The sequence below is a fragment of the Microtus ochrogaster genome, chromosome 7 (assembly GCF_000317375.1).
Source record: "Microtus ochrogaster isolate Prairie Vole_2 chromosome 7, MicOch1.0, whole genome shotgun sequence".
NCBI lineage: Eukaryota > Metazoa > Chordata > Mammalia > Rodentia > Cricetidae > Microtus > Microtus ochrogaster.
In genome coordinates this window covers 6,004,930-6,019,967 of record NC_022014.1, presented here as the reverse complement: position 1 = coordinate 6,019,967, position 15,038 = coordinate 6,004,930, and the positions used below count along the sequence as shown (strand labels likewise).

The following is a 15,038-nucleotide window of genomic DNA, read 5'->3' as shown; positions in this document are numbered from 1 at the left end:
AAAAGCTACAGAGAAACCCTGTCTTGAAAATCCAAAAAAAAGAAAAAAAAGATAACCACAATCTACAGAAGGTCTTGATAGGGAGGTCCAGCTAGCATCTGGCTAGGCTAATGTGCTGGCTGAATACAGCCACAAGAATGAACTCAGACAAAATCAGAAAAGAACCAGTTAGCCAGTCTAGTCAAGAGCAAAATGAGGCTAAGCATTCCTTTTCAAATTTAAGCAATGGAAATGGGCATGTATCTCATCTAAAGGCAAGATTTAAAACTAAACTTATTTTTGAAAAGAGAGGAAAATGAAATTAGGGAAATAAAAAATAAAGCAAGAAATACTTAAACTGCTACCAACAATTATACACAGCAAATTTAACTTTGGAGTTGAGACAGGGTCTTATGCAGCTCAGGCTAATCTTGAACTTCCTTTATTGTCAAGGAATTACCTTGAACAACCATTCTCCTGCTACCACCTCCCAACTATTGGGATTATAGGTGAGTGTAAACCATGCCCAGCATTCTAATTTTTAAAACGCTGTGTTCATCTCAAGATCTAGCACAGAACTCTTTATTAAGGATACAAATAGCTGAATGTGGCTTTTGCAATTCTATATAATGTTCTGTGTTCAAATAAATTCTTCTCTGGAAAGACTTCCTTTCCAATAAACTGTAAAAAAGGACCAGGCATTCAGACACCCATACACACATACGAAGGACTCCAGGTGCAGCAAAATCTGTAATGCCAAGGAGCCATTACCACTTGCCAAATAGCATGCCTACCTAGAGAGGCTTTCTTATACCACAGTCCAACACTGTTTCAGGCTGTGGCTCTTTATTATCACTAAACCTTTCCCCGCCCCAAAAAGTGAAATAATAGGTTAATACTCTGATCACAATCTACTATGGGAGTGAGGGCATATCTAAGATTTTATTTTGAATTTTCTGTAAAATAAACAACGGTCTATTGCTTAGTCCTATTTAATTTAGTTAATAAAACTTTGAGAGACTATAAAACAAAGTGCTTACAAATTTTTAACATGAATTTTGAGAAGCAATTTTTAAACACGAATTTTGAGCAATAGATTATTATGCTCAAACATGCCAAGTGCAGATTTAACTGCTCTCCCTTCAATATCATATTAAGATATACTGCGTGTCTGGCATGACACAATTCATTAAAGCATTATATTCAAGAAGAATACATGTCCAATAGTACACATGGGCCAACAAAGAGGAATCATAGATGTAAATAAGATATTTTGTTTGCTTTCTATATTGTGTTTAAATATCTTCTCTAAGCGAGAAAAGCATTTCTAGATGAAGCTGATGTTTTACACTAATTGAAAATGCTATGAGTCACTAGTTCAAAATGTACAGCTGTTGAGCACAATTGCTCCTGGAACTAAAGTTCAAATCATAGTGCCTAGATGGAAATGTTGTTTTAACAAAGGTAATGATATCAAAATTAATGATCCACAGTTAGATTACAGCTACATTACTGAATTGATAGTTCTTACCACTTAGGGATCAACTCCAAATATTGAAGGAAAACAGCAGCACAGCTATCCCATGCTAAAGATTGTTTGCTATTGTCTGGGACAGGAAAAGTGCTCACAATGTTAAGCTCCCACATGCCACCATGCAGGTACACCTGAACACTCTTGATGATACCCAACACAAGGGAGCAAGTAAAACCAAATAGCAGTTAAGCATGTTCTATGTTTATACATGTGTTTACAAACCAATGAATTTTTCAAAATCTTTGGAAGAGTTAAAAAATGACATTCTACCTTAGCTGCCTGCTGCCAACATCAGGGCTGACAACCACAAAAGCAAAGGTGAATTGTGGGAAAGAAACTAATAGGCAGAAAATAAAACAAGAGAAAACAACTCCCCAAAGTAAAATTTCTAGAAGTGAAGGAATTAAGAGAGGCGGGGAAAAAAAATGAAGTCTGATGTGCAAAGCTTACGTTAGTTCCTTCTTGGATGAAATAAGAACTTGGGAACTTTACACTTCCATTTCCCAACTCACTAAGGGTCTGTTTGGCAGCAAACTTCACAAGGTGTAGAGCTAATGCCAATCTACCCAAATAGCTTCCAGGAAAGCTCAGATATACTGTGTTTCCATACCTGAGCCAGCTCCTTAACACGCTTCTCCAGGGGTGTTGGCAGGCCTTCAGGGAAGGAAGAGGGCTGCCTGAATTCCTGATCCAATCCCACTCCAAGGGAATCACTTCCATCATCCATATCTTGGAAAGGGCTTCCTTCTGGAGACTCACTGAGCAGCTGCTCCAAGTCCAAGTCTGTCAGGGAGTCCATGGCGGTGGCAGCTTGGAGCAAGTCATTATCAGAAGTGGAGCCAAAGAGTGAGAGCAATGGGTCAGAAGTGCCCTCCAATTCTCTTAGGCTCTGAGCATCTATTGATGAAACAGCTACAGGCTTATGCTCCTCCTCCCTCTTTTTCTGAGCCTCTTTCTCTTTCTGAAATTTCTTCAGCATCTCTTTAACACTTAACCCAGAGTACTTCTTCTTCTTTTTCTCCTTACTGGCATTGAGGGCTGTGAAGCTGCAAGCAAGAGGGAAACTGATTACTCAGCTTGCAGGACTCTCTCCACAAGAAATGTTATCCTTTTAAAGGGTAGCCTTTATCCCTGCTCCCAGGAAAGAATCTCCACGAAAGCCTCTGTTCTGTCAGTCCACTCTGTTATCATGCCTCCATCCTCATGGCAGTAAGAACTCATTTTTGCCAGACCAAAGCTTGAGTATGAATACAGATTAGCAACACGGTGTCATATAATGTAAATATCCAGTGAGTTAAGAACCACTGCCAGGCTGAAATAAAAGGTAGAAAAAAAAAGGGAGGGGCAAGAAAAGTATTTCAGGGAAGAAAGCATGAGAAGCAGAGAAAGAACAGTAGTAACTTGAAGGCAGCTGGGCTGACCAAGGAGGAATCACGGCCATAGACATAACAGCTAAGACAGAAGAACTGGGACAGAGAGGAGTTCTAAGAGAACAAGGAACATCAACAACCATATGGTGACAGAAATAGCTGCCGACATTGACAGAAGAACACAGGCACATAGGCTATCTGACACACAGAGATGAGAATGGCTGATTATACCCAGAACAGCCCTGCTGGAGGAGGCAGAAAAGGAAGGTCAGGCCCTTTAGCCTATTTTGAAGCTGGGGAAGAGGGAGAGGGCAAGTCAGCTCTCAAGTGTCACGCCCTCACCTGGCCCTCACAGGCCAGACTTTATCCTAGCGAAAAGTTGCTGCCTCTTACCCGGCTTTGGAAAACTTGGACTTTTTTGATTTCTTCTCCTTATCATAAGCGTCATCTTTTTTCTTCTTCTTTATCTTTTCACCTCCTTCTTTCAACTTCCGCTTCTGAAAATTAAAGACAAGGTACAATTATACAACTCCCTGAGTTAGAGAACAAGTACACTAAACAGCACTGGCCTTGCTCCAGGTAGGATACATCTTCAGACTCATTTTATTTCCTTTATGAACATAAAAAGCTTCTCTTTGAAAGCAGTCCCTGGGACACAAACCTATAGATCCCACCAACGGTGTTCAATAAACACCCAGATGGAAACTCCATGGTGGCTGTTCTGAAGACAGATTTAAAATTTAAAACAACAACAACAAAAAAAAACATTTATTTATTTGTTTTATGTATATGAGTGCTCTATCTGCATGTATGTCTTTATGCCAGAAGAGGGCATCAGACTCCACTAAAATGGCTGTGAACCACCATGTGGTTGCTGGGAATTGAACTTAGGACCTCTGGAAAAAGAGTCAATATTCTTAACTGCTGAGACACCTCTCCAGCCCCCTGAAGACAGATTCAGAATAGGCTGTAGGTGGATCCTCTCATTTTAAATAACAGGCAGTGGTAGACAGACCCTAAAATATGCTCAATCTAAGGCTGACTATTTTCAGTGGGTGACAGTCCTAGAACTAAAGTTCTCTCCAAGTCCACAGTGGAGAAGCCATTAAGAATGGCATACAGTTCACTAGCTCACACCCTCATGGCTCTACCCACTCTGAGACGTATCTGGAAACATGATGCTGCTGAGTCTACTGGAACATCTTGAGACATGGATAAAATGACTGAGGCCTGACCAGTATTCCCATACTCACATCATATTGAGACAACTCTACCTTCCTACCAGTCTCCTCAGCCTTCCTAAAAGACTAGAGTCACCTACTGATCTCACAGTCACATCAAAAGGTATTTCTGAAATCCAAAAGGAAGAATAGCCTAACCTTTGGAGATTTCTTCTTCTTTTCCTTAATGAAGTCATCCTCAGATTCTGAAGCTTGTCTAAACTGCAAGGTTCCCGAGTTAATGTAAAATCCTCCATACTTTGTTGTCAAAGAAGCAGGAACAAGTTCATCATACTAAGGGAGAGAAACATACCATCAGCTCCCATTTCTGGTTCTATAGTACAAAGCCTAGGTCCAGGAAGTCCCTTCCTCTTAAGTTCAGGACTCTTTGTACTAAGAGGACAAACTGACATGTCACAACCCTGCCCCACTGTCAGTACCACACAGTCAGGACTCTTTGTACTAAAAGAACAAACTGACATGTCACAACCCTGCCCCACTGTCAGTACCACACAGTCAGTAACTACTTACTGCCTCAGAGTTATCGATGAAAGAATCTGATTCATCATAGCCATACCCCATATCAATCAAATCCTGTATTCGGTCTTTCCTACGTTTCTTTCCACCCTGAAATTTAAAAGCAAGGGGTCACATGCTTTTGGTAAGTACAATAAATGTTGCCTTGACTCTCAACAGCTAGTGATTAAAGGTTGAAAAGCACTGAAAACATATACTACCCTTAACCTATATCTCCTGTCTGTCTTCGTGTCTCTGTCTCTCTCTCCCTCTCTCACCTCACACACACCCTAAACCCCATCTCTAAAGACCTTTGGAAACAGGGCAGATTTATATCTGCATAAGTGGCCTAAGACAGAAGAATGAAATAAATGGATTCTCTTGCTCTGTAACAAACACATTCTCTAAGGCCTTATTTGCCCATTTAATTCACACATTTCTCCTGCCACATGAGAGTTCTGAACCTTAATGCATTTGGTTAATAGCTATAATCTATTTCCTCTGAGTCCTACATCTATTTCCAGATCACTTCTGACTACATGATAATCCACTAAATAAACATGAAAATGCCTGGAGACTACTCTCACTAATGAAGTTGTTGTCTTGCCCAACACAGAAATCTTACATATTTTTCTTCAAATTTCCGTGCAAGGGCCTCCACCTTATGCCTTTCTTTTTCTTCATCGTTGAAAGGATCCAAGACATCCTTTTTCTGGAAAGAGATCATTCCACAAAAAATAAATCACACACACATACAAAGCCATAGTCCTGGTTAAAGAACCAAGACTGTAATAAAAAAAAAAGTTATTATTTAGAAATAGCAAGATAGAATACATGCTGCATCACATCATGTTTTGTTTAAAAAACAAAATTGCAGTAAGTGTATCAGTTCATTGTCATCTTAGTTCCTAGAAAGGCTGAGGCACAAGTGATGTAGGAGGTACTTGTGTTTGTGTGTTGTTTTCATTGGTTAATGAATAAAGAAACTGCCTTGGCCTAGCTGATAGGGCAGAACTTAGGTCGGTAGAGAAGACAGAACTCAATTCTGGGAGGAAGAAAGCAGAGTAGGAGAGAGACACCATGGAGTGGCCAGAGTCAGACATGCTGAATCTTTCCCGGTAAGCCACTGGAATGTGGCAATATACAGATCAATAAAAATGGGTTAAATTAAGATACGAAAGTTAGCCAATAAGAGGCTAGAGATAATGGGCCAAGCAGTGATTTAATTAATACAATTTCTGTGTAGTTATTTCAGGTGTAAGCTAGCCAGGCGGCTGGGACAAACAGCAGGCCTCTCCTTGTAACACACAAGGACCTCAATTTCAAAGACAGCCTGAATATAGAGTGAGGTTAAGGATAACCTAAACAATGCGTTGAGGGCTTGTCTTAAACTAAAAGAAAAAAGGGCTAAGGGCCTAGTTTAGTGTTATTGCCCTTGCATGATCAAGGCCTTACGCTCAATCCAAGAACCATACATTAGAGAGGAAGAGAAAATATGTAATTTCAACAAAACTTAATATCTACAATGGCCTAACAATGAGGCTTCAAACAGAGCAAAGGGCCTTTACTAGAGATGTTCAATGTCTACAAAACTGGGCTCAATAAAGTTGATTCTTTCTGCAACAATTTATTTTAGGTACTTGAAAACATTTTGAGATCAAGGGGCTTCATAAAAAGTCTTTAACAGTCAAGGTTCAAAAAGGTTAAAAATGATGTCTTAGGAGCTAGCTCAGGGATTAAGAGCACTGACTTCTCTTTAAATGACTTTGATTCAACTCCCAGCATCCACATGGCTCCTCACAGTCATGTCTAACTCCAGTCTCAGGGGATCTAAGACCCTCTTCTGGCCTGTGATAGCACAGACACACATATAGACAAAACATCCACATACATTAAATAAATAGACAAAAAGATTTTAGTGTCTTTTTTTCCCCCTTTTTCCTTTTGTTTTTTGAGACAGGGTTTCTCTGTTGTAGCCCTGAATCTTACTCTGTAGACCAGACTGGCCTACAACTCAGAAATCAGCTTGCCTCTGCCTCCCAGGTGCTGAGGTTAAAGGTGTGCCCCACCATACCCAGAAACAGATTTAAAAAAAAAGTTTAAAAAGCGCTTTCTTTGGCAGTATATATACTAAAATTGAAACAACACACCGAAGATGGCTCCTGTTGTAATGACACAAAAATTCACGAAGCATTTCATATTAAGAAAAGGATATAAAAAAAAGGTTAAAAATCCACTGAATATAATACAAATTCTTGACAAGCATTCTGTCTTTAGAAAAGTGTATTAGGTTTGAGAAGTTAGTCCACTGATAGTCTTTACCTAGTAAGCACAACACATTGAAGAAAAGGAAAGAAGAACCTAAACAATAAAATAATAATCATCATCAAACGAAAACTTAAAGGAACTCAAAAAGTGGTCTAAATAGTACTTCTTAAGTCAAACACTGATTCAAGGAATTGCTACCCTTAGAAACATACCTTCAAGGGTCCACTGTCATAACCCTCTTGTTTGCCAACCTCGATAATCATTCCAAATATTTTCATCTTGTCTTCTAAAGTTTATTTTTACTCCATAAGCTTACTCATGCATTTTTTTAATCAAGTAAATTTTTCATAGCAGATATATGCTCTTGAACAAGGAATTTTAATATTAATAGAGATCAATAGGCTAAAACTTAAGAGTATAAATAAAAGACTGAAAAATTAATGTTTGCTTCAAAACAAGTCTCTACTCTAGGCCAGGCATGGAGCTACGTGCCTGTAATCTCAGTACTTGGAAAAGAGAAGCAAAAGAATAGTTTTAGGCCAGCTTACTACACAGTAAGGCTCAATTTCCAACCTCATACAAACAAAAAAGAAAAAATAATTCCTTTATTCCAAACCTTTCAGTCTACTAAAACCCACCTACCCAAAAGATCAGTTATGTGATTTACAGTGTACCTATATACTGGAATATTGTTGTACATACAAAATATAAACATTTAAATAGTAATAAATGATTTTTTAAAATTTTCTACAATTATTTTATATGTATAAGTGTTTTGTTTGAATGTATATTTTGTATAGTATGTGCATACCTGGTGTCCAAAGAGGTCAGAAGAGGACATCAGATCCCCCAGAACTAGAGTTACAAGTGGTTGTGAGACACCATGTGGTTAATAGAAACAGAACCCAGGTCCTATATAGAAAAGCAGTCAGTGCTCTTAACCTCTGAGCCATCTCTTCAAACCTACATAGGCTGTTTTAAAAACAGGTGCTTATTTGTATCTTCTAATATTTCTACAATGATCACATACAACTTAAGCGGCTAAAATAACATTAGAAATCCCATTTTTGAGTACTACTCAATTCAACATGAACACTCCAAAGCCAGGCCAACACACCATTCAATTACTATTTCTGGACCAAAGGTTTACCTCTGTCCAAACACAGCATCCTGGCCATTATTAAGCTCACCCAAAGCCCTCTGGAGCTTACAACTCATCATATTTTAACTTCTGCTACCTGTTCTCCTAGAATTTTCTTAAAATACCTATGAGACTGTAAATTCCTGTTAAGCAGGGATAGTCCTTCCACTTTTATATGGTCCTCACCATGCAGCAGCACTTCACATTGTGAAGAATATGTGCTTACTGAGCCAACACACGAATGTATCAGATTAAGCTAAGAGTGGTAATGGTGTTGAGGACCTCATGCACACTATACTCTTAACAAGACAGATCCACACTCAGGATCCTGATTCAGGAGTTGTAAAACTGAAGTACAGGAGTGTGATTCCCTTGAAACTTTATCCAAATTTCTCTGTGTATTTTCATGTATTTTTCTGCAATATTGAAAATACGGAGCTTCTCTACCCCAGCTGCCAAAACAAAAAGCAAAACAAAACAAAAAAAGGTAAGCAAGAGCACTGGAGTTCTAACTTCAGTTGTTCTACCCATTTGGTTTGAGCCCATAGATAAATATGTCAACCTACTCCTACTAACGTCTCCTAAGGAAGGGGACATTAACCTTACATTGAAAAAGGAACTCTGAACAGATTTTAAATTATTTTTCTCATCCTGTTTACTGGCCCTTATACAGCATGATGGCCCTTTCAGATGACCCTTGGTATAGACACACTGACTTTATTCTATCAGTAAGATACCAATCAAGACAGCAAACAGTTTGGGCTGGAGAGATGGCTAAGTAGCTAAGACCATTTGCAGTGGACCTGTGGTACCCTTCCCAGCACCACATAGTAGCTCACAACCCACTGGAACTGGAACAGGGGCTGTCCAGAGGATCCAACCCCCTCCTCTGGCTTCAATATGCAACACACACATGTAGAGCAAACACTCATATACATAAAAGCAAATAATGGAGCTGGAGAAATGGCTTAGTGGTTGATAGTGCTGTCTGCTCTTGTAGAGGACCTGGGTTCAATTCCCAGCACCCACATGATGGGCTCACCATTATCTGTAACTTCAGTTCCAGGGGTTCTGACACCTTCTAGTTTCTACAGGTACTAGGTACACATACAGTACACATATATAGGTATAGGAAAAATACTCATAGCTTTAAAAAGAATAACTAAAACATATTTTTGGTCAAGTATGGTGGCATATGGCTTAATCTCAGCACCTGGAAGGTGAAGGAAGAAGGTTCAAGAATTCAAGAGCATCTTGTTATATGATAAATTAAGAAGCTGGCCTGGGATACAGGAGATCCTGCCTCAAACAAAAAACATAACCCTATACATTTTTATTTAAGAAAAGTGAGGAATGCTTCTAACTAGACATGCTTCCTCCAAACATCTCTAAAATGAGTCAGGCTAAGTGAGTACTTGACACTAAGATACTATGCTAGAGACTTTATCAACATGACCTTACTCCACTCTCAGACACTGAGCCAGGTGCTACCTTCCGTCATCCTTGTTCTAGTAAAGGCTATTCTAGAGACCAACTTCCATTAAGTATGATCTTACCTTCTTCTCCTAGTCTAACACAGTACACTAGTATATGCTTAAAATGCATCTACCTCCTACTTATGATATATGACTATATACATAAAACACAAAGATATGCAAAACCGGTCTTGACAGCAGTTGCCTATGGGGAGACAGTGTTCTTTGAGGCAAGGAGAAATGTTTCTAGTATCCTGATAAAAGTCCTATTTTGTGAATCATGTCATGTACAGGTTGCATGGCTGTGCTGAGTTTGTGAAAATCCACAAACTTTATCATGTATGAATGATTCAACTAAAAATTATATTTTGATTTTGTAGTTGGGTATAGTGATGTAAGTATGTAATCCCACCACAGGAGGATCTTAAATTCAAGGTCATTCCAAGCTATAGAGTAAGACTATGTACTTCTTGGCTTTTTTTTTTTTTTTTTGGTCAGATTGACACAGCTAGAATATCCTTGGAAAAGACTTCAACAGAGAAAATGTGTCCATCAGACTGAACTATAGGAAAGACTGTGAGGGTATTTCTTGATTAATGGATGATGTGGGCATGACCCACTCTAGGTGGTGACATTCTTCAGCAGGTGGCCTTAGGTTGTATAAGCAAGACAAAAGAAGCAAGCCAATAAGAAGTATTCTCCCATAATTCCTGCTTCTGTTCTTGCCTTAACTTCCCTTCATGAAGGACTATAGAGTAAGCTGTAAAATAAAATAATCTTTCCTCCTTCCCAAGTTGCTTTTAGTCTCTGTGTTTTTCACAACTATAAAGCAAACAAAGACACTGTTTCGAAACTACATAAAAACACACACACTTTTTAAAAATGTTAATGAGCTGGGTAATGAGGGTGCATATCTTTCCCAGCTCTCAGGAGGCAGAGGCCCGGCAGATCTATGAGTTCAAGGCCAGCCTGGTCTACAGAGGAAGTTCCAAAACAAGCTTCAAAGCTACACAGAGAAACCCTGTCTTGAGAAACCAAAAAAAAAAAAAAAAAAAAAAAAAGTTTAAAAAAAAAAAAAAGCAGAAGCAGACTTCTACACATCCAGAAAAGAAACTACTCAAAAGAGATGAGCAGTGTGGGCCTCTTCCTATCCATCTTTCTACCACAGAGAGAGCAAAGTATGTACCACTGCAACCATCAAAAGAATGATCTCACCTATGTCACATAAAAATGTTACCAAGCAGCAGCGGTACATGCCTTTAATCCCAACCTTTGGGATGCGGAGGCAGAGGCAGGCAGATTTCTGTGAGTTTGAGGTCAGCCTGGTCTACAGATTAAGTTCTGGAACAGCCAAGGCTACAGAGAAACCCTGTCTCAAACCCCCCTCCCCAAAAAAAAAGAAAAGAAAAAAAAAGTTAACATTAAAAAATGTGTTGCTTCTTTTATTTATATAACCAGTCATAACTCAAACTGGCCTTGGATGTGCCATACGGTTTTCTCTAGCATAAATCAGGAGAAAGATACTTAAAAGAATTCTTTTTCTACCCAGTTCCTGCTCTAGATGAGTGGTGATCTTGGAAGAGTCCAGGCCTCTCCAGCCTCATTTCCCTGAGATAAAGGCCCATGTGAACATATTGGCATCTTCATGTTAGGTCTGCAGCAACTCTGGGGTCTACTGGAATGTACCTTGTCTCCAGGATGAAGGCCTTTCACCTTCCCTCGGATGTTCTTCACCAGCTCTGGGTAGAAGAACTCTGGGCAGCGTTTGTGATCTGGTTCAAAGAGGGTGAGTGTAATCCGAACAGCAGCTGCAGCTGGCTCACAGTCTTGATGCTGTTCTGTTCCTCCAACCTCCTCTTTCCTGGACTTCTTCAAAAATGCAGGATTCAAAGAACCTGGGAGAGAGGTGAACTGGACCCTGTGGGGCTCCGACATGGCTACCAACAAGTCTTAGCAGGTGTCACTGCATGATTTCTGTTAACATTGAAAAGAAGGGCCAGGTCAAACCAAAATAACAAAGGAAGACATTATCAAAATAACAAAACAGTTGTCAGTTACACAGAGTTAAAAAAAATTTCCTTGTCAAGAAGAATCCATTGATAAATTATAACTGTGTTAACTCATTTAAGCAAAAAGTGGTAAATATAAATTTTTTCCTTTTTTATAAATCATCCCGCATCACATAATTCAGGTTAAACCTGTGTATTAATGCAGTCGAAACTTTTTTTTTGCATGTGACCCTTCTCATTTCCTATGTACCTAGAAAGCTCTTTACAAACAAACCATAAGGAAGAAATCACCCCCTCAGTCTTTTATAGATACTAACTTCTAAACTAAGTTGAACTTAATGTCCTCTAAAGTCTAAGAACAGGCTCTAACTAATTTTTTCCCCAGTACCAATTACTGAGTAATCTTCCTTTTCTTGATGATTTCTCACAGACCAAAGCAGACCTTATATACTAAGGGTCCATGCTAAAAGCCATGTTACATTAATCAAGTACTTGAGAGATTCTTTAACCAATACAGCTTTGTCTGGAAAACTCTTATACTTTTAGTATATGAAATTAAAGTTCATCTTTATTTTCTTTTTAAAATAGTAACTAACTGGGGAGCTGGAGAGATGGCTCAGCGGTTAAGAGTACTGGCTGTTCTTCCAATGGACCGGGGTTCAATTCCCAGCACCACATGAGAGCTCACAATTGTTTTTAACTCCAAGATCTGACACCCTCACACATTCATACAAGCAGGCAAACGTTAATGCACAAAAAATAAATATTTGAAAAATAATGATAACTGCTTTTAACCTATTTCAGATCAATTTTAGAATCATTTGTGCAAGTTCCCTCCAAAATGTATTTTGCAAAATGAATCACAAATATGAATTCAGAATGATTTGTCTATCATATATGTAGATATAGTAGACTATATCGGATATTCATTTCGTTCATTATCATAAAAAGGTGATATAAGATCAGATAAGGGAGTAAAAACTATACAAATGAGTTAAAAAGTCATTCTAATCAGGCAGCAAAGACATAACCAGTAAAATAGACTGGCCTGTGCAAAACGTTTACCAACATGCACTAGGACACTGGGAAAAAAAGAAACTCCACCCCACCCCACCCCACCCCCCAAATAAAGGAAACTTCCAAGGGCCTCAGGACATTGCAGAAAATTCACCTGGCTGTGAAAACAAACCTGAACTGAAAGTTAAAGGCTAACAGGCTCCCCACTGAGAGGAAGCACAATCTTACTGTAAGAAATGGATCAGCAAGTTACTCAATTGGATGAAGAAAATGGCAACCAGATCCTAGTCTTCTCAAAATTTTTAAAATGTAGCCTCATCTCAGTCCAGGTTTTTAGAGGGCACAACTCAAATGCACATAGTCAGTAATAATATTCCTGTTGGCTAATTTGTACAAGTCTTAGCAGGGAGACAGGACTAGAGGAAGAGGTAAATCACCTATTAACTCTCACAAGTCAGATTTTGATTAAGTTTTATGATCATCACAACATGCTATTTTGTTCTGGGGCTAAACCATTAAAACATTTAAGACAATCAGGTATATTAAAGGTCATGTTAAATTTATGCATTTAATTCCAAATGCTCAAGAAAATACAATTAATTCTAAAGTTTATAAAAGATTCTGAATCATTTATACAATCAAATTTATGAGTTATGATCTTGGGAAGAGCTTACTATAAGGCTTACGAGTTTACCTCTTTAGAAATATGAAGTAGCCAGGCAGTGGTGGCGCACACCTTTAATCCCAGCACTTGGAAGGGAAGGGCAGGTGGATCTCCACGAGTGTGAGGGCAGCCTGGTCTACAGATCAAGTTCCAGGACCAGCCAGGGCTACACAGAGAAACCCTGTCTTGATGCCCTCCCCCCAAAGAGAAAGAAAGAAAAAAAGAAATATGAAGTATCTGAGAGAATTTTAAAAAATTAGTTTTTTTCTTAGTGTAGTTTAAATCACTTAAGAGAATTTAATTAATCTGGTTTACAAAGAGTTAACTGCTTAAGAAAGTTTGATCTGGTGCTGTCTCAAACATTTGTCCAGGTCTTACTTTCACATCGTGCATGTGTGCACATGGATGAAAACTTACAGAAGTTGATTCTTTCATTTTATCGTGTGGGTTCCAGGGACTGAATGTAGGTCTTCAGGCTTGGAGGCAGGCACCCTTATCTGCTGAGCCATCTGGCAGACCCTCAAGTAATTTTTTTTGACATATAAATTCTTAAAACTTGTAAACAAAACATTAATGAAATTTTATAAGTCTTAAAAACAGCTAAGATTGGGCTGGAGATAGAGCTCAGCAGAGTGCTTTCCTAGTATGCTGGAGGCCCTGGGTTCAATTCCCACAGTGAATTAAAATGGGAACCCCAATAGACACTTGTAATCTCAGCATAGTGGAGGTGGAAGTAGGAGGATCAAAAATGTAATACTCTTAGCTAACCAAGGAGTTGAAGGCCCCCTTGGATTATGTGAAACTCTGTCTCCAAATAAAATGGCAAAGAAGAAAGTAAACAAAAACACACCTAGAGATTAGAAGTTCCCGGGGTATTTTTTTGGTTTTGGTTTTGTTTTGAGAACAGGATTTCTCCATGTAGCTCAGGCTGTGAAATTAGGCTCTTAAATACTCTGAATGATTTGAATATTACAATGCCACACAAAGGGGGCAAAAAAAAAAACCAAAAAAACAAACCAAGATTGTGCCTAGGGAGGTGGTAGCACATGCCTTTAATCCCAGTAGATGCAGGCAGATCTCTTAGTTAGAGGCCAGCCTGGTCTACAGAGAGAGTTCCAGGACAGCCAGGGCTACACTGAGAAACCATGTCTTGAAAACCCAGAAGAAGAAGAAGAAAAAAAACTCAGAGCATGCAAAAGTCACTGGATTCCTTTACATCTCTAGATATTCTCAGGGGCTGTTTATGTTTTTGTTCTCATATTCTTCTTAACCATTTTACTTTTTAAACAGACTATTGATGAAAGAGACAAACTTGTATGCTAATTTAATCATTTTTTCCTTAAAGGCTTTCCTCTTTTTCTTGCAAAATGCAGTTTTATTATCTACAGAAATGACAACTTTTCTTTCACATTTACTTTTGTTTCCTGCCTTATTTCATTAGCTAGAATTAGCTTTGGAGCCTGACCTGGAACTAGCTCTTGTAGACCAGGCTGGCCTCGAACTCACAAAGATCCGCCTGCCTCTGCCTACCGAGTGCTGGGATTAAAGGCCTGTGCCACCACTGCCCGGCTTTATTAGGTGATTTTATGAAACATTAAATACACTTAAAATGGTCAGCTTGTGTTTAAAATAACGGTGTAAATGACAGTCCCTACAACTAATCGGTGGTACTCCTGGGCAATTTGTTTCCAAAGAAAAACAGGCTGGGGTCAACCTAAGGCACCCACCCAGCTTCTCCATCCTACTGCCCCCAGAGCAATTTACAATCAAAGCCTCTACATGGGGGCCACTGCCTTAGGGAGATAGGTGGGCATGAACTCGACATGAACTCCGAGCTAGCACTGA

The 15,038-nt window shown here is 39.0% G+C and overlaps 1 protein-coding gene across 2 annotated transcripts in view; it reads right to left on the bottom strand.

Moving 5' to 3' along the window:
- Ubn1 (ubinuclein 1) overlaps positions 1 to 15,038 on the bottom strand; it is a 32,945-nt gene that overhangs the window by 17,611 nt on the left and 296 nt on the right. For both annotated transcript variants that reach the window (XM_005349269.3, XM_026780448.1), the window contains exons 2-7: positions 11,190 to 11,477; positions 5,245 to 5,331; positions 4,635 to 4,730; positions 4,263 to 4,397; positions 3,277 to 3,380; positions 2,124 to 2,559 (exon numbers count right to left, since the gene is read on the bottom strand). In XM_005349269.3, the coding sequence (XP_005349326.1) occupies positions 2,124 to 2,559; positions 3,277 to 3,380; positions 4,263 to 4,397; positions 4,635 to 4,730; positions 5,245 to 5,331; positions 11,190 to 11,438 (1,107 nt within the window). In that variant the 5' untranslated portion in view covers positions 11,439 to 11,477. The remainder of the gene's footprint in view (positions 1 to 2,123; positions 2,560 to 3,276; positions 3,381 to 4,262; positions 4,398 to 4,634; positions 4,731 to 5,244; positions 5,332 to 11,189; positions 11,478 to 15,038) is intronic.